Below are 20904 nucleotides of genomic sequence, written 5' to 3' on the forward strand. Positions count from 1 at the left end.
ATGGAGAGATTTGCTGTGTTGTTGATTGCTGTTTTTGTGGGGGTTTGCCAGGGCTATGGGGTTCACATGAAATCGAAGGCAAATGCAACCCTGCCTCTAGTAATGTGGCACGGAATGGGTAAGTTCCTGGTTCAATTGGTTTCAAGATTTTTAAGACAAGTGTATGTTTTACATTGAATTTAGGGTACACAAAATAGAGAGCTTGCGAAATGATGTTACTTTAACTTTAACTTTAACGTCTAGAGGATTATAGAGGATTATGCAAGGTGGTATTGAATACATAATCCTCAATAATCCTCTAGACGTTAAAGTTAAAGTTAAAGTAACGTCATTTCGCAAGCTCTCTAATAACACAAAATTAGCTTTCCATAGACTTATACACGTGTCACTTGTATGACCCACCCCATAACCCCCGGGGGTGGTGCGTCACTTTACAATGGTGCGTCGGATTTAACTATACCATGACCCACATGTGCGTCTAAACAATGACGGACATTTGCCGACAATGACTGAGCCCCTTGTCAAAATTATGACGCACATGTTAAGGATTATGACTGTCCTCATGACGCAAATTTGACTCACCATTAGGCATTTAGGTATTTTGACTGACACTGATGCACCTATAACCATTGACGCACCTAGGTAAAGTGACTGACACTGACGCACCCCTCTGGGTATGTTGTGACGCACATATTGAGTAAATGACCGTACCCTGCGTCACTAATTGGTTGGTAAATGACCCAACCAAGACGCACATCCCCCGGGGGTCCTAGGGTGGGTCATACAAGTGACATGTGTATTATACGTGCAAAATAGGGGTCACGTTTTAGGCCATAAGTCGAGTTCATACATACTCGCTATATAACAGCATGCGTGATTGGTCGATAGGCGGGCATACACAACGTTTATGCCCGGCGTTCCGGTCATAAGGCCGTGTGTCTTGACTTGGGACCCTGGAAAAGTGGGAGGTGTGACACTTTTACTGAAAATTTCAACTTTTCTCTTTAATTAAACTATGAAGACAGCATCATAATCCTTGAAGTTTACATTCATTTGAAAGCTAATTAATACGACATTGCTAATTAATTTTACGGACCAATAACTTAAGTTAACGAAGTGCAAAGTGGGAGGATCACGGACACGGATCTTCGGACACGGTACAATGTAATCTCTATGGGAAAAATGAATTTTTATAGGTACCAACTATGATTCACTTGAAATTTTTAGTAATTTAATATTGTGTGGTTAATGGATGTATTTGAATGGACTTATTAATAGTTCTGCTGTATTATTTTATGAATTTTACTTTAATTATACAGATATAATGACACTTAACGAGCTGCTAATTAAGAGTAAAACGATGATGCAACAAAAGCTCTGACATTTAGAAATTGTGTTGGGAGTTTGAACCACTGTGATAGAAGTCAAATATCCACCCCTCATTAATGCTGTATTTTAGAAGCAAGTAATTAATAAAGAATTAAACAAATTGTTGGCCTGTAATGTTCTAAATTATTAGATTAATGACACTTAACGAGTTGTAAATTAGCAAAGGCTAAAATAATTTTGCCATCAAAAACGAGTCTGATCATTAGAAATTGTATTCATGAACTACTTTGAAAAACTACATTGTCCTACAGGTCAAACATTATACCCCCTCTCATTTATGCTGTTATTGTTTTAAAAGCAATTAATAATATTAAAAATAAAATGCAACATAAAATGTAACTGATAATTTAATTATCATAATCTAAGTCAAGAACAGAGTTGACACAGTGTCAAGAACTTTAAGTAATGGCCCATAACAGTTTCAAACACTCAGAAGCTGCGCTCTGTAGCATTTGTTAACTGTGATGGAAAACTGAATGTCAGAGAGCCGTCATGTTATTGTATGGCATGTTTATAAACTGATTTTCATGCTTATAAGGTTTGCAGTTCTAATCAGACACCAGCAAAGATCAAAAGTCTTCTACATCTAAAGCACCAACAAAAAAGTGTCATTGAAACTGAAGAAATGGCAAACATTATTGCCAAGGATCAGTAATAGCCATTAAACCATCAAGTGATTCATATGATTACCACTTGTTTAAAAGTTGCATCAGAAGGCATTATTACAGTCAATGAAGTAGCTTTTGTTCATTCTGACTATAATCATACATTAAAAATGTCGATTGCAGATCAAGCCAGGAAGCAGCAACTCCACGGCTTTGGAATTTCACTCATAATTATCAAGTGACTACAAGAGAAGGGTGTTTGAAAGTAGATGAAAGACAGCCATTGTACAAAAGCAAAATACATGTAGACTACAATATTATGTTGGTATTGACGGACCTTTCACAGAGCAAGAAAAAAGCAAATTAGTGTGTTCTTCAAAATGCAGACCATGAAGACATTTTGTGTTCATTATCGTGACTGCGCTTTGATTCAGGATAGTAGGATAAACAAGATGGGTAAAAACTGAGGATTAAAGCATGTTAGACAGGCTCATAGTTATATAACTTGTATTTTTGATGTTTAGAGAGCATGTGTGTATAACCAGAAAGCACTCTGGACATGATTTTCCTACACAAATAACAATGTGACGATTTTTACAGCAAATTTTATGAAGGTAATTTTCATCCTCATGTATCACAATTACCGTTATAGGGATACCTGTAAAACTATACATATTTAAAATGCTCTTGCCTTGAATAATCCAATTCTGGCATAGATTTTACTCTAGGATGTATCTCATCAGTGGACCTAATTTTTTGAGTCATACACTTTTTTATGGAAAAATCACCGATATTTGTACTTGTAACTTCTTAACCCTTACCCCTATCAAGAAAATAATGTCATTTTTTAATTCCTTGGAGCAAAAGCTTCAAAAATATGTATACTTTTAATAGGGTGAGATGTTTAGTTCTTGCGAAGCAAACATTTGAATCAAAAAAGGCGTAAATTTCTTGAATTTTGTCCGTGTCACGCAAAAGGTTCCCAACTTAAGACACGCGGCATACAAGCCGCGCGAGAACTGATGGACGCTCGCGAGTAGGATATTACGCGTCTATGTTCGCGAGCTATTTACGCAAAGCGCGAGTGATGTACGCGATGTTGCAGCGTCCAAGCACGATGGACTGAGCAAGAAAACGTTTTCTTACAATTAGCGATGGAGAAACTGTTAAAAATGATAAGGAACTGGTAGTTTTAGTTTAAAATGATGGTATTTTTAGTTTTGGAGGAAATAACAGCAAGCAGAATGTTATATGTATGAGCGGGGTTCATTCATATATTTTCATGACTAAGCGTTGTTTATGCCCTCGGGCTAAAGCCCTCGGGCATAAACAATCGTTTAGTCATGAAAATATATGAATGAACCCCTAATTATGTCTTACTTTGAAATATATATTTGATATCATCTTAAAGAAGTATTTCGTGAACCTATCATCCTCTTTTTATGACATTTTTCAGTAGATATCCACGAAAAAAGCTTATTCCCAAAATTTCAGTTGATTCCGATTTTGCGTTTGCGAGTTATGCATGATTATGTGTATTACACTGCTATAGACAATGTGTCTTAATTTCGTTCTGGTATACCAGAACGAAATTAAAATTTCACGATATCTTTGCTAAACGAATTAATCTGCAAGAACTATTTTGCAAATAAACATTATGTAGTCCGAGGTTTCCAGTGATATAAAAATCTCAACTTTTTTTGAGAAAAGTGGGGATGATGCTGTGGATCACAAAATGCCAAAGAACAAAATTCTGCATAACACATCTGAAAATGACACAACATATTATTAGGTCTACTTTTTGAGAAAAATAGCGCTATATAAAAAGGCCTGATTTTCCCGTGTTTACGTCCGACTGCTAACCGCTTTTGACCTCGTGTGTTCATGCGCTCATCATCGTAAACATCACTCAAATTTTCGCGTTTTCTGTTCAAATTAGTAGAGATCACATTCACAAGTTCTAGCAAAACACGATTTTCAACACTAAAATTGTTAATATTATACCAATTTTGCACAATTTTTATGCAATGGGACTATTATAGGTGTGATAAACTTTTGCTGGAAACCGCTTCACAGGCGGATTTACCGGTATGAACCCTGAATGATGATGATGCTTCTAACTCTAAGTAAGCATTTGTGTTTGCATGGTTTGGTTTTCTTTTTTATATTCTACCAATTGCATATTATTATGACACAGGGCCCTGTAATCTGAAGGGTAACCCTGTATGAATATGGTTTTAAATACCTTTTTAGAATAAATAAGTAAATAAATAAATGTATAATGAATTATGATTGATATTCCTTCCAAGTTTTTTTTGAGAAACCTAATGTATAAAAACATGTTAAAAACAAAATAATAAAAGAATTAGTTAATATATGATGCAATCTGCTCCAGCTCCATGGGGGCCAGGCATTTTTTAAAGTTGAGTTAATTACTATAATTATTACCTTTAAGAACTACGAAGGAGGGGGTTGTTATCCCCCCTAAGATTTTTATCCATCATAAAAAAAACATGTTTACGTTACGCCCAAACGACCTTTAGGTAATCGTAGATCCATCCTTTGTGCTCATTTTAGTGATAAGATTTTTACCCCAGCACCTTACCTGGGGGTAGGACCGGCTGTCAATGATGACCATGTGGGGGTGTGAAGCCCACCATTGGTTTCTACAGTAAAATCAATGATTTTCATCTCACTCTTGTAAAATTTAATATTCCAAATTTTTAGCCGAAAATCAATTTTGCCTGTACTTTTGTATCTGGTTCCACACAGTAAATACACAGTATTTGCTGTCTGTGGTAAGCATTACGAAACAAGACAGACTGAATTGAGACATCAGAGCAGGTCAAAGTACTATTTTAGCCTACATGTACGTCCGGACGTCCCCATATCCTACTATCGCTCAAACAAGAAAACCTCTTCACAAATTCACTCACCTTAAGATCCTACATCAAGAGTTGAAATAAACATCAAAGTTTCCAACAACAACTTTGTCATTCCTCAAAATCCCTATTATTGTTGGCCTATAAATTGTGTTAAACATAGGGCCTAAATTGGCAAATGTCGAAAGCAGAAGCAAAAATGGCCACTTGATTATCCACTACGCAGGTGGTGTCTGAGGGAGGTGTTTCTCCCTGAGAAGGAAAATTTTGCAAAATGAAAGTCCAATTGAAGCCATTTGGTGCACCATTTTTACACTATTTTAATCATTACCTAAACAGAAAAAAAGGACCCGAACTCAATTTGCAAAATTTCAAACGTTACACAGGTCCACTGACATACAAATCTTGAGACTCGCAATTACTAAAACATGCATGGATCGATGCTGACAAAATGTGCCCTGCATATCGTGAGTAGGTCCTTAATGCCAAAAGCCGAGAATAAATGCACAATATCTAGCTATATCGGGTGTTTCTCTGTTCAAATCTTGCAATATTTGGGGCTGTGCAATAATTATGAGCCCTCCAGGGGGGAGGGGGGTAAAATTTCCAAACGGCTACCCAAAAATTGCTTGCCCCTTCCCCCTCTCGGCCCGCCAAAAAAGCTTTGCCCCCCCCCCCCTTGAACATTTGCCAAATTTGCAGGAACCTTAAATGGTCTATCTACATATGTTGCCCCCCTTCTCGGCTTGCCAAAAATTGCTTGCCCCCCCCCCTTTTGGCTCGCCAAAATTTCTCCCCCTCAATTTTATCCTCCCCAGGGCTCATAATTATTGCACAGCCCCTATAGTTCTGAAGTTCTGAAGTATTGTATTATGACTCGAGAACTCAATGCTTTCAATGCTATCGTTTTTTGGTCACTGCATTGACATTTTTTGCAATGGATGTTATTTATTCCGTCAATGTTGAAATTTGGATGAAAGTTATTTTGATGAGTCAAGAGTCAACTGTATCTTTTGAGTAAAATTTGCCTATTTTGAACAACAACAACAACAACAACAAGCAGCTTTTATATAGCGCCGTAACATGAGCAAAACACGACCTCGGCGCTTTACAGAAAAAAAATATCTTAAACTACACATCTTACATTACTAATTTAAACAAAATAAACAAAGCAGCATGAAACATGGGGGAAGAATTAGTCCGGGAATAAATGAGTTTTTGTTTGGCTCTTGAAAGAAGCAACTGTGATAGAGTTTCTGATGACATTTGGTAAAGTGTTCCATAACATTGGGGCAGCATGTGTGAAAGCGCGATCCCCTTGAGTAGTGAAAGTTCTGTTGACAACAAGGCGAGGTTGGTCGTGCCCGGAACGTAGGTTGACAGACGGAATGTAAATGTGAAGGAGTTCAGTGAGGTAAATGGGGCTTGATTGTGCAGGCACTTGTAAGCAAGCAGAAGGGTCTTAAAGATGATTCGCTGTTTGACTGGCAACCAGTGCAGCTCTTGAATCAGAGGAGAAGTGTTCTCACGCCTGCTTGCCCGGAAAATGAGACGTGCAGAGCGGTTCTGGATCTTTTGAAGCTTCTGTATGTCTTTGGCTGTGATGTTAATAAGCAGAGAGTTGCAGTAGTCCAATCTGGATTGAACAGTCCAAAATTTGGTTGAAGTGCAATTTTAGCAACATATTTGATGCGATCATGCATTGTGATTAGCTGTGTTTACTTCTAAACTTCCATTGCTTTACATGGGGTCATGCTTCAGCGAATCCGACTAGATTTTGAATGCAATGGTCTCTAACCTCGAATGTGAAGCTATTGGTGAGCAAATTCATGGTTAGACTTCAAGCATTTTATTTGTTTGTTTTTTTTGTATTTTATTATTTTTTTACTCCATATTTTTGTCTTTTCTCAATTTCAAATTTGACGCCTTTGCACCCCCCCATGGACCAGAACGTGTCACATATAATTTGCATTGACTAAATACTGTATTGTGACTTTTTTATGTACACTGTTGCAGGTGATAGTTGCTGTAACCCTCTTAGTTTGGGGCGAATTCAGAAGATGGTTGAAGAGCAAGTCCCAGGCATCTATGTTTTATCTTTGCAGATTGGCAATAATATCATTGAGGTAGGACTGTGAAAAATAAAAGAACTGTAGTATTATGTTGGTTTAGGATAGCTTTTCTAAAAAAGGGAAAAAATCAAGTCTTCATCTTCATCTTCATTGGGTTTACACAGCAACAGAACATTTTGGTTCCATGACGCCATGGGGTGCAGACAGACGAGCAAAGTAGAGCTTTTTACTGAGCTAACTTATGAGGCAAGTCAGGCAACCATCCCCCCACTACAATGTCTCATATTGTGGCGGAATTTATCTTGGTAGCAAGTGTCTAAGGCAAACTTGTTGATGTGGCGTGGGCGTGTGGCCAATCCGCACTGTCTTCAGAATACCTGGTCACACTAATAATAAGTCAGACAAGGAGTCAGATCCTTTCTTGTTCTTAAAATCATTTATTGAGGATTATGGGCTGATTCAAGTGATCGGATTTCGGAGCGGTATAGTAGCGAAATTTTATTTTTAATACAAGGTTTCAAAACATTGAACAGTAATTGAAAATATATTGCCATGTAATTCTTCATGCCTGGAAAAAATGTGGACTCTAGGGAAATGTAGCATTTGGAGGGAAATTTTGTTTCCTCAAATAAAGAAAAATGTGAAATATTGATAATTTTGTGGAAAACCTGTTGCACCTTCCAGGGAATTTAGGGACAGGTTTTTCAAGGCTTAATGTTCTTCTACATAAAATTGATAAAGGTCATCAAGGGTGAAATGGTCAAGCCACATAATGGTGTTACTGGGAGCACAGAAGGTCTTTGTTGAGAGCGCACGAAAGACTCCCTGACGACTGCCAATTTTTTAATACATTTATAACAAGTATAAATATAAAAAATGTCAATGTTTAGATTCAGGATTTTCATCTTGGAAACTCTATTTGCTTTTTTTTTTTTTTTTTCTGCCAATGGGTTTCTGATGAATGTCAACAAACAGATAGATATGGCATGTGACAAGATCAGTAAAGATCCCAAGCTACAAGGAGGATACAATTCTATGGGATTCTCTCAAGGAGGACAGTTTCTGTGAGTTACCATGCACCATCAAGGTCATACGTCATTTATTTCCACACTTTTTGTATTGCAAGCAGCTACCATGAAACAGAGAGGACCTAATTATTGCATGCAGCTACATGACTTTAACACAAATAAACATCTCGAAAAAAGTAATTACCCCCTTTAAATAATTGCCATTATTCAAAAACAGGCTATTGTATTACAAATCTGTAAAATGCATTGGAAGCAGAATTTATTTCTGCGCACTTTGACACCTCATTTGATATGATAGTCCAGAAAACAATAAAACACCGGTCAATTTAATGTAGTGAGGTCCAGATTTGAAAGTTGCCCTTACAACAATGTACTGAATACAAATCAATAGAATTTACTGCAACTTTCAAATCTTGGGTTACATTGATTTAAATGTATGCTGTGATGTCAATATTTAGTCAATTGCTACAAATGAGGTGTCAAAATGTCAAAATAAATTCTGCTTCCAACGCATTTTACAGATTTGTAACACAATAGCCTGTTTTTGAATGATGGCCATTATTTAAAGGTGGTAATTACTTTTTTTGAGATGTTTATATTATTTTTGTGTATCTAGGTCAATATAAGGAAGCTTACAATTGTAAATTTAAAAACTCATGACAAATTCAAAATTAGCAAAGCGTGAAAAATTAATCATGCAAAACATTTCCACTCCTGCAGTACACTCAAACATTTCCACTCCTACAGTACACTCCTACATTTCCACTCCTACAGTACACTCCTACATTTCCACTCCTACAGTACACTCCTACATTTCCACTCCTACAGTACACTATTCAGTGCATAAAAACAAAGGACTTATGACCTTCTCACATGCAACTGTTGAATGGGCTATTCCAGTTTAAATCCATGTCCCCATTGAAGACATGATGACCTTAATCTCCCACACAGTTGGTGAAGATTTTAATGGAGTTACCTGAATGGGACTCCATTTTGAAATTCAAACTCCAAGTGTGGAAGAGGTCATGATCTGACTTCCATATAAATGTAGGGGTATGGATTTCAACTGGAATAGCGCATTGTTAGACAGGAACCAAAGTTTCCTGTTATGTAAAGTTCATATTTCATCTTGTATATGACAGGGTTCGAGGTTTGAGTCAGGTTTCACTGCCAAATGTGTGAAAAAAATATTTAGGTGTGAAGAATACTTCTAAAAATGAGCATATATAGTAATTCTAAGGTAAAAATGTCTGAATTTTCAATTTTTCTAACTTAGAATACTGTATCTTAAGTCGTTTTTGGGTTATACATGGATTTATGGCCATTTTTTACTGAAAATGACCAGTTTTAGGTGAAAAAAAATTCACCATTAATTTTGAATCCCTAATATTTTCTACTATATAGATAAATGTTGTCTTTCTCTGTTATTTTGTATTACCTGATGGTTTATTTGTTCAAATAAAACTGTTTTTAATTGATTTCATCGCTTACTTTGTATACCATACCCGGATAAAGTTGAACTTGAAAGTGAAAAAACGAAGCCCAAAAAAGGTCATTTTCGAGAGATTTGTATCTTAGTTTCGCCATAAAATTTGATCTAAAGAGGCTAGAGACCTCATTAACCCCTCATTTTAATGATATTTCAATTTGCCACACACTGATAATAATTTTAACTTCCTTAAAAAAGAGAAATTGAAGAAAATTGCAAAAATGTTACCCATACCCCTAAGCGTGAAAAAAATATGGCAAATTGTAAAAAATATTTCGGAAAAACTTATGGAGGTACAGCTCTGAAAAGTTGATCGATTGTGCACTCTACCAATCCCCACAATCGATTAGATTTGTGGAATGATGCCATGTATACTTTTTTTCAAAATAATTTTTTTACGACTCAGATTTTGCCCCATTTTGAGGTTCACGCCATTTTTCTGATGTATCAACCCCTTAAACCCAAAGGTCACACCCATAAAAGTTATTCCAGGAAGAGCAGTCAATGCCTAGCCTTTCATGTTGTGCCCTCAAATATGTAATTATAAAGGGATGATCTGATGATAATACGACCACCGATGATGAAGAATCTTTCACACCGGGAGATGTAGTATGGGCAAAGCATGGTTGCTACTGGTATCCAGCTAAAGTCATTTCCCCAACTGATGTACCTGAACATCTATCTGAAGTTCTATATCCTGAGAAAACTGAATCAGAATCAAGTAATAGTCAAGTGGTATGGTGAAGAGAATTTTAGTTCTGTACCAGCTCATCACATCAACCATTTATCAAAAAAAAAGTTGATGCAGGGCTGCTAGATCACACAATATTCAGTTGCGCTATCAACAAGCCATTTCTGATGTCAGGGGTGAATAAAGTGCTATGCTTCAGTATAAACATTTTAAGATTGTGTAAAGGGAATCAGTTATACATTAACACTTTAAGAACATCATTTCTTTATGAGTTTAGACATCAATAGATTTATTGTCTTGACACCAAACCTGACCGCTATATGTTTACTAAATATATAGGAATACAGGGCCTCAGTACCAACATCATTTCATTTTCATACATGAGAACAGTGTTTAAGCAGTCTTTATAGTTTGTTTAACATATTTATAGATTCAAAACAACTTAACTGAAGTAATAATGCTCTGTAACTTTTTTAAAATACAGTTGTGTTCCAAGTAGACTCCCAGGATTCTTCAGTAAAAACAACATGCGCTTAGAATTTGTTACATATCTTTAAAATGGTGATACCCTGTGTATTAAAAACTTCAGAAATGGACTCAGCACAAAATTCTAGTCCAGAAAACATGTATAATGTTATGATAACATGAACTTCATTTTTCCCCCATTTTGGCAGTAAAACCGTACTCAAACCTCGAACCCTGTCATATACATATTACTCACTTTGTTTTACTTCATTCTGATTCAATCACAAAAGGCAAAGCTTCAAATCAAACATAAAAGTGGATAAAACATTTTGCTTGATTTGTTCGTTCTGGAAATATATTAAACACATTCTAGCAATTAAATACTTTGGTCTCTAGTAGTAGGCCTACCATACTATAAAACTTCATGGTTTATCTTTCATGATAATACTAAATAGAAAAAGAGAATTTCATTTTGTGTCAGGATGTCGAGAGATACAAATTAATTGACCGCATTTGTATATTGCTTATTTTTCAAATTTCCTATTATGATGAGACTTTTTATGAAGCTGACACCTGTCATGTAGCTTGTATGCATTATAATAAACCCTTATCAAGTACAAAACCGTCATCAATTTTTTAAAGCGAATACTTGAAAGGGAAAAAAATAGATGTGGAAGTGGCAGCCTAACTGACCAGTTGTAGTCCTACTCTTTAGCCTATTGTAGGGTATATGGGTGGCCTCAGGGAACTCAGGCCCTAATTGTAAGACTATTCATGTATTCTAGGTGAAATTTACACCTACTCATGTTACTTTCGTCCTGTTAAATGAGGAATTAGCAATGGGTGGCTTTAAACATTTTTGAAATAAATTTTTTATGATGCGGTTTAGTGCCCCTTTAATATTTCTTGTGTTTGTTTCTATTTTCAGACGTGCTGTGGCACAGCGCTGCCCATCCCCACCAATGCACAACTTGCTGTCAGTGGGCGGACAACACCAAGGTATATTGAATGAAAACCATTGATGCATGCATCATATATTGCATAGTCAATTGATTATACTATTCTTCTAATTACACAAAAATTGCAAGACTTTTTCTTAGTTGAATCTGTTTGTTCATGATATAAGTGAGGTTTGAAATTTATGTAGTTGTTTATAAATTACCAACAAACACAAAATGTTGGGTTATATACAAGGGTTATAGGGTAAGGGTATAAAACATTTTAATAACATTAAAAAAACATTTTTGAACACTTACTGCAAAACATTTTAACATAATATTATTTAAGTAAGGACAAAATGTTTTGCAAAATTATAAAAATGTTGCTGTAAAGTTTTTTTTATAAGACTACAATTTTCTCATCGATATTTTGTAATAATATTTAATGGGGATTATTAATAAAACAATTTTGGCTAAATAATATTCAGCATTGCTCTGTTGTTGTTGTTAAAAATTGGTATTGAGCACTGTGAAACGACTATCGAGTGACTATTTATGTTAATGGGGATTATTAAATATATTTAAGTTTTGTAAGCCCAAGTACGTAAAGCATGTGAATTAATTTATATTTACACTATATTTTAAGACCTAAAGGCACAACTTTGACTGTAGCCTACTTGCAAATCTAATCAAAAAAGGATTGCAATGTCGTCATGAATCTCTATAGGGTTCCAGATCATTCAACCAAGTTTGGAATAGCATTAAGCATGTGATGAATTCAGACCATTCTCCTTCAATCACCTGTTGCATTCTTCCCATCTATTTCTTTAACACTTACAGGTGTATTTGGATTTCCCAAGTGTCCTGGAGCCAATTACACTCTATGTGAAATGGTCAGAAAACTGCTCAACCTGGGAGCCTATGAAAGGTATAGTAATATACATTAATACAATCAAACAAGTTTTGGGGGGATAGTATACCAAGTTCAGGCAAAAAGAAACAAAAGGTTTTTTTTTTCAGAAACATTTGACCTGAAAGTTGTGTGCTACATTTGTATGCTTTTCCTTTTTACTTCAAAATTACTTTGCATAAAGAGCTTCTGTACATTTTTGTAAAGGATGATATTTTCATAGCATTAAAATCCGTTGTTTTGGAGAGAATGCATGTTTCTGTGACATGAAATTGTCATGAATTTGTACATACATGTATCCTTAGGAGCCTATAGGAAGATAAAATATTCATGAAAATGTCCATGAAAATTTGAGAATCAATCGTACTCGCGATATTCACAAAATTTTCATGCACAATAACTTTTCATGCTTTACAGTGGGATATGTTTTACAGTATGATTTTGAAATCATAACCTTTTCTGAGCCTGATTTGAACTTGTAATAAGTAATTTTGTGATTACTTTTATGATCAAGAGCAACTAAAACATAAGTAAAAACTTATCAAACAAGCTTCCTCTCTCTGCACACATTTGTGTATTTTAATCTCAATTCATTATTTGCTTAAGTGTTTTAATTCAATATTATGAAATCTAAACCATATTGTCTTTCTGTTTTCCCACATGTGATGGTGATTATTTCCTGTCTCCAGTTTCATACAGGATTTGTAAGTATCAATTTAATATTTCTAATGTTTTACGTAGCCTTGTTCCAAGGCCTGGGGCTAAAGTCACAGAAAAAGCTTTTTTTTTTAACTTTTCAACTTACCAAGTCATCAACAGGAAAAAGACTCTACTACAGCTATGACATGGTATATAGCTTAACCATGGCTTATGTCTCTCATGTGTCAGGCCCGATTTAGCTTAGCTTAGCAAGTGGTCAGCTTTCCTAAGCCAGCAGGCTTGCCCTACCAATTGTGGATCCCATTTTATTGATATATCTTTCTAGGTGATATACGATGTATAATCATAAGCACCATGCCGGCACAAGTCATAGGTAGTGCATACCGTGATCCCTTGTGTAATTATTTGTGAGAATTTTTATCTATGATAATATTAATTGAATAATTTAGTTGTACAGCTTACATGAATTTTTAATTGTTGAAGATTCATTGAAAATGTTAAAAAGAATGTTAAGAAGACTTGGTCAAGTCTGTGTTTCATAACATAATAGTTGGTAATTTGATATAGGCAGTTTTGACCATATATACTACAATTCATTATAATTTTCCAAGATTTCAAACCAAGTGTTTCAAATTAAATTACACCAAAAGAAGGCCATTCACAACAAACAAGTGGATAATTTTACTGTCAGCCTTATGGTCAAGAGAAAGGAAGTTCTTATTAAATCCAATCTTAACCTGAGTCTCAGTCTTAACTGCCGCTGAGGTGTTTTTGTGTGATATGTATTATCCATTCATGTAATTGACAAACCACCAAGAATTGTCAGGTGTTTCGTAAATGTACATTACGTTCCACTACCTGGAGAGAATTGATCAAAAATTGAATTCCCACCTGAGGTTTGTATCTGTCAATGGGTTGACCAGATCACAAGGATGTCATTATAGCTAGAGGCAGTATATAACACAAATGGGTCAATGAGTTACATAAAAATGACCATGTTTGGTATTTGGTTCCCAGGAAGTGAGGTTTGCCTGAGGCCTGATCTCCCTCACTACAAGAGTTATTACCGTCGATTTGGTTGAAAAAGGAGGTGAGACACAGTCAAATTCTCCAGGTAACAAATGTAATGATTTCTGTTATTGTTTGTTTCATTGTAGCCTTGTGCAAGCTGAATATTGGCATGATCCTTTGAATGAGGAGGAATACAGAGCTAAGAGTGTCTTCTTGGCAGATATCAATCAGGAAAAGGTGAGTTTTCAGTAAAACATTACGGAGATTTAGGGACTGTTCAATATTGACACCAGGGTGGGAGTGGAGTTTTGATAAAAAAATTCATATTTCCCACTCGTACCTGCTCAACATTTTCAGATTCATACTTGTTTTTCTCCTTTTCTCCATTTAAAACTTAATATTCCCCCTCATGGTTCAACTAAAAATTTCCCCTCAATACCTCCCTGAAATTCAGATTTCCCCTTAAAACTCCCACTCCCCCTGGTTGCTGGTGTAAATATTGAACAATCCCTTAGGCATCCTTTTGTAAATATATACAGACATGAAAATTTTCAGGTTTAAACCTGATTTCGGTGTTTTTTTTGTCCAAATTTCCACACTTTCTTTTAATTTCAGCCCGTTTTTGGCCTTTTGATAACATACAGTTTTATGTGTTTAATAAAGAATTCTGGTACAAATTCATTTTTTCCAATAGCAGTTTATCTTGACCATAAAAAAGCAGCTACTTTTTCCCATCATAAAAATGTGCAGTGCAATGGCACAGGGCTCACATTTGATTTAAACAATGTAAACAACTTGCAGTGGTGACAGGAATTTTTTTTCAGAAGGGTAAGGGGGACAAAGCAAAAAAATGGAAATTTGGGATATTTTACACAAGTAAGTGGGATTTTTTTTCTGATGGAGGGTGGGGAAAACTGGGAGTATAGTCCAAGCTATGAAATTGGGTGCCAACATTCCCACTACAGTTTGTCCACTCTGAAGTACAAAGTGAAAACATGCGCGTATACAGAGCGTAAACAGTGCACAGTGCTACCTCTCTCCTGCAGATTCGGCATAATGTGTGCATCCGCATCGGTACTTTGTACTTCAGAGTAGACTGACTGTATTCATATGTTAGTGATACATCAAAATTATAATCTGATTAAAATTGATATATTTTTTTCAGGTAATGAATCCAAGCTACAAAACCAACCTGATGAAGCTTAACAAATTTGTCATGGTTATGTTCTCAAAAGACACAGAAGTACAGCCAAAGGAAAGTGAGGTAATTATCCATAATGTGTGATTTGCGTTCAGAGAAAAGCCTTCAATTTTTCTTGAATTTCTAATTTTTGTATGATTGTAATGCCCAATGGTTTACTAAAATACCATGTGAAAGTCTAAGCCTGAAATGCTTTAATTACAGTAAAATTTAGAGTTTTTATAATAAAACTGGGGATCCCCAGTTTTATTTGCCAATTCCATCTTAGACCTCCACAGTTCAGCAGCTTAATGGTTTTCGTTTATTTTACCTGATTATATTTCAACTGGAAAGTATCAGAAAATCTCCTTGACATTTGTTATTAATAATACCCTGTAATGATTTTTGGCAAAGAATAACAAAATTAAAATTTGACCAAAATCATACATTATGCCTTTAATATAACTATTGCATGAATGGGTCATGTAAAACAATATTCAATATTTTGGAAAGGAGACAGCAGCAACAAAGCAGCTAAAAAAATTGGGCTACAACAAAGCAGCTAAAAAAAGTGGGCTAAAACAATTCCTGCTTATGGCATGTAGCCTTTTTTTTGACCAAACAAATGAATAGTGCTCAAGAGTTTCAGATAGCAGTCACAGAGACTTTTCTGCTAATTCTCGCTATTCGCAATAAGGGCGCCGCCAGTGGTTTGCGATGTAATCGTGATGTATCATGGGAAAAGGTCGACATCCAAGTCCGCGCAATACGAATATTACCATGCTATTACATAGGACCACGTGACAATATTTTTTTAGTTTGTCAAAATAAAGGTGTTACACGCGAATCGATACTCAATAATACTTAATAATGTGATTTGAAATGTGCACAATTAATTTCTTCTCTATCGATTTGCGTGTAATACCGTATATTGACAAACTAAAAATATTGTCACGTGTTCCTATGTAATAGCATGGTAATATTCAGATTATGCGGACTTGATGTCGAATTTTTCCCATGATACATCACGATTACATCGCAAATTGCTGGCGGCCTCTTATTGTGAATAGCGAGAATTGTATTTGTGCCCATTCCCTTATTTGTAATGCCTGAGAACTTTCATAAGCTAGATTTGTTTAAGAGCCACCTTTAACTTTTATCTTTCTCACATGAAAATAAATGATGAAATTGTGTCTCATAATTTGACAAAATTATTTCACTTTTTGTAGGGATGCAAGTTTTCATGCTTTTGCCTGAATTCAGGCTTTTTTGTAGTCCAGATTTATGCAATTTCTTTTATTTTCAGGCCGTTTTAGGGCCATTTTGGTCATGTTCACACTTTATGTCAAAAGTGCACTTTCATCCCTGCTTTTGACTTCCTTGGACTCAAGCGACTACTTATCTCTGTAGTTATCTTAAATGTAAATTAAAGTTCTGGATTTTTCATAGCTTCATTGATTAGATCAGGTTCAAACAAAATGTTTCAAACCAGGCTAAAAAGTTTATGTATGCATGGTGGCCTAGATGGAAAGAAACAGCATTGAAGATAAAGATCAAGGAAATGAAGGCCAATCCCAATCAATCACATGAACTAAACAATAATTTTACTGTCAGCCATTGGAAAGGAAATTCTTAATCTCAATGCAACTGCGTCAAAGGGATACTGATATTGTTTCCAACTTTCTGTTTTCTAGTGGTTTGGGTTCTACAAGCCTGGTCAGGACAAGGTCCTCAATACTTTACAGGAGAGTGCCATCTACAAGAATGTAAGTAAATAAGATACAAATAACTGGCATTTTTATAATTGTACAGAGTTTGTTGATGGGCTGCTGTGTGCTCTGACAATGTGTGCCCTGGATATATTCAAGTTGAAATCTATATACACCCAATATTGAAGACATGACCTTAATATTCCACATAGGGGGTGTAGATTTGAATAGAGTCAACCATTCAGGTATCCCCATTTGAAAGATTTGTATAAAACATTTCAGGGATGACAAGCTCTATATGACATCATTGCTATGCTTCAAATTTGATCTACTCAAATGCAGCTTAGATCAAGGGTAACAACTTAAGGGATAGAAAACGTTTTGCCAATCCTTGGTCAGGGGGGTAGGGTTTTTAAATTTACCAGCCAGAATTTGACCCTCCCGATCTGCATGTACAGTGTATCACTTCCATATTGCGTATTGCTGGGAAAATTATCATGAAAATTGTGCTATTGTATTGTTAGCAGATGAAAGATTTACATTATAATATTTTCATGGCTATTTCCTCTATTATTCATCTGACAGGACACATTGGGATTGAAGGAGATGGATGCACAGAAGAAGCTTGTTTTCCTGACAGCAGAAGGTGATCATCTTCAATTCACTGAGGATTGGTTTAAGCAGAACCTTGTACCATATCTCAATTAAAAAAAGATGCAAAAGAATGAAAAGTAAATGGGACTTTTGGCAAAAGAAATATGTATTCAGATGGTACCTATCTATAACAAAATATTTTGGCAATAAAAGAAAACAGATTTGTACTATATTTTGGCAAATAAAGCTTTCAAGTAACATTATTGATAACTTTTATGAGAAAACAAACAGACAAAAAAATCTTCTGTTTTAGATGCGAGCAGGGATAGAATTTTTTATAATTGGGTAGTTTTTGATATTTTGGACCCAGATAACTGAAATTACACTGGGATGGGTGTTTTGAGGGGCAATGGGTAACCTTTTTGTAGGCAAGATTTTAACAAAAAGCAGGGAAACTAGAGTTCTAGATCTCACTGTTTCTCACTAGCTGTTATGAATTGGGTTATTGCAGTTGAAATCCATACACCCCCTATGGAAGACATGACCTTAATCTGTCACACGGTGGGTGTAGATTTCAAATGGAGTCGCCACATTAATGTAGAACATAGTAACATGCCTAGATTTTATTAGATTTTTATATACCTGTGAAAATTGAAAATAAGCTTGAAATTGACACTCATGTTTTTGTACCATGTTGGCGATATAGAAGATTCTTTTGATATTTGTCAGTCAGTGTCAAACTGTAAGTGGAATTCTAAGAAATAAAGCAACAATTTTTTCTTTTTACATAGTGCTGAATGGGACCAACAAAAGTTAAGTGGTTACTTTTGATCTGTAACATAATGAAAAGTTCAGGTGCAAAAACTGATATAATACATTGTTCTCAATATGAAATAAAGGCCAATATATAAAGATATATGCTGCTTTCCATCATAGTTTCAAAAGATTGGAATTTAAAGCTAGCATTATATGGCAGATGTTGGTGGCCTTAATGAAAAAGTGAAAATGGCATATTTTTATATCACCTTTTTCATCTGAACTCTTGTGATGATTAGCATGGGTATCACCTTCAAAAACAATAGTGAATCAATTTAAGACATTTTACAAATTTTTATATGCCACTTTAAGAGGCCTTTATCTCAAAATCAGGTCTACCAATTTGTTCAGGTTTTGTTGGAGTTTGTCAATGTCCAAAAAACAGATAAAATAGATGTGTTAAGTCTGATGTATACTCCATTTTGTGGCCGCAATGAAATTAGAGCTAGATTTTTATGACCCCTGTGAAGAAAATTCTCATCCCGGGATGGATTTCTGGCCATTGGCCCTGAGAGTTTTGTTCAACTTCTTTGCAGCTCTTTGCGATATTGCAGCGCTACACGATTGTGATTGGCTGCTCGCCAAAAGTATGAGCTACCATGCTGTGGGGCCCACTGGAACATCTGCGAGAGAGACACCATTCGGAGTATATGTGTACATCCATATCAAAACCACATATCAAAACGATTCACTTGTCAGTTGCTACATGTGTCTCTTATTACATAATAGTTAGAAATGCATACCAGACATATCAAGTGGGGTCACTTCAAATAATCCTCTCGTTACATGGTTTAGAAATAAAGAGAACATTCCTAAACCATGTGACTTTGGGATGATTTGAAGTGACTTCCACTTGAGATGAGTCTGGTATTTATTCCTAACTAATAATGTAAATAGAGACACAATTAGCAGCCGATAAGTGCATCATTTTGATATGGATGTTGCAATGGTAAGAACCACTATGTGCTGCTGTGAAAGAGGAGTATACAACAGGCTTAGAATGTGCAAATTACAAAACTTCATTGTGTTCTTTTAATATTGTCTTTGTGGAATGTGATTGTTAAATAGAATAATGTCATTATTAATTTCACAAGGAATTTAGGTATGCAATATATTAATAAGCCCAACAGAAAAGAAACCAGGTAGAACATTAGAATCCACATTTTGAATTTTAACTATTAGTAATTTTGAAACAATAGTCATAAACAATGTCAAAACCAATAAACCATTAGACTGTGGGAGCAATTATTAATATTTATACACAATGAATAGTGGCTTAGTTCAAATCTGTTATATCACATGACAATAGGTTTTGCAACATATTTGTAACTCCTATTGTTCATAACCTGCTAAACAGGGCCCATTGAATGGTAGGATATGTGCCGCACACCCCTACCAAAATTTAAGTTGAGTTCTAAGGGGGTTAAGCACTGTTTCATAGTGGTCGTGGCGAAACCAGATGATTTTCCTTTGTATTTGGTTTATTAAAATGTCTATAATGATGCCTGATATAATCAGGTTAATCAGGTTTATATTGTATAAAATTGGATAATCTTTATATAATAAAATGTATTATATTTTGTATCACGAATTTTCTGTTTGAAATCTTTGTTTTATTGCATCACATTTGGTGTACATTGTGTAATGCGATCTACAACTTACATTCCACACGTTTGATAGTCCAGTTTTCCTATGAAAAAGGAATAAAACAAAACACTAATCACTCCTATTGTGCCCTGTTGATGCCATATTGATAGAGCAAAATGGTGTGAAACATACCAACAGGTTCCATAATAACTTCACATTCTTTCAACTGGTTTATCCACGGGGGGGGGGGGGGCTTGGCCAGCTTGGAATGAAACTGGCCAAAGGGGGTAATTCAGTAATTGAGCTTGGTTTTATTCCTTTTCGTAACAAAATCCAACCATACAATAAAACTATCACTATATTCGAAACTTTTATAGTCTGAAACAAAAAGAAGGAAATGAAATGGTAATTGTTCAATTGCACATGGAGTATTCTGATCTGGCCCGGGTTTACTTTTTTGGAGGGCCCTGGGCCAGCCCAAAATGTAGAGGCCTCTAAACTCGCCGTGAGAAAGGCATGTGCACGTAAGTGGCCAAGCTTTTGTTTGCAAATAGGGGAGCAACTAAAAGATCGACAGTGGCGGAAGCATTAGCATTTAGAGTCAGATATTTTGATCGAATTTACAGGACATTTGCGCGCCAAACGCGTGAAAAAAAAATCAATTTTAGCCCTAAATGAAGGTGAAACGCGAAGGTGGGGGTGTTCCTCGCTAGTAAAGGGCCATATTTTGCTCCAAAATGTGCCCATGGCCCAATGGTAAATTCGGCCCTGATTCTGATTTATGTATATGTTTTGCCTATATTTGTTTCGATGAATAGATTCGAGTCACCTATGATGTTAAGTTTACGAACCCAAAATCTCGGATTCGGAGAATCATG

General features: G+C 35.5%; 1 protein-coding gene across 1 annotated transcript; it reads left to right on the plus strand.

Moving 5' to 3' along the window:
* The first annotated feature begins 7894 nt into the window (after positions 1–7894).
* On the plus strand, positions 7895–20030 carry LOC140166453 (palmitoyl-protein thioesterase 1-like). The gene is made up of 8 exons (XM_072189928.1): positions 7895–8012; positions 11550–11620; positions 12400–12487; positions 13159–13173; positions 14287–14377; positions 15306–15404; positions 17015–17086; positions 17615–20030. Exons 1-8 carry the CDS (start codon positions 7906–7908, stop codon positions 17735–17737), a joined length of 666 nt encoding a protein of 221 aa, XP_072046029.1. The 5' UTR covers positions 7895–7905; the 3' UTR covers positions 17738–20030.
* Positions 20031–20904: the final 874 nt, after the last annotated feature.

The sequence above is a fragment of the Amphiura filiformis genome, chromosome 12 (assembly GCF_039555335.1).
Source record: "Amphiura filiformis chromosome 12, Afil_fr2py, whole genome shotgun sequence".
Classification (NCBI taxonomy): Eukaryota; Metazoa; Echinodermata; class Ophiuroidea; order Amphilepidida; family Amphiuridae; genus Amphiura; species Amphiura filiformis.

Excerpts from the sequence above, each read along its gene's own strand:
- LOC140166453 (XM_072189928.1), top strand. The coding sequence starts at position 7,906 with ATGAATGTCAACAAACAGATAGATATGGCATGTGACAAGATCAGTAAA. Across the intron at positions 8,013-11,549 it reads TCTCAAGGAGGACAGTTTCT|ACGTGCTGTGGCACAGCGCT; the intron begins GTGAGTTACCAT and ends TTCTATTTTCAG. Across the intron at positions 11,621-12,399 it reads AGTGGGCGGACAACACCAAG|GTGTATTTGGATTTCCCAAG; the intron begins GTATATTGAATG and ends TAACACTTACAG.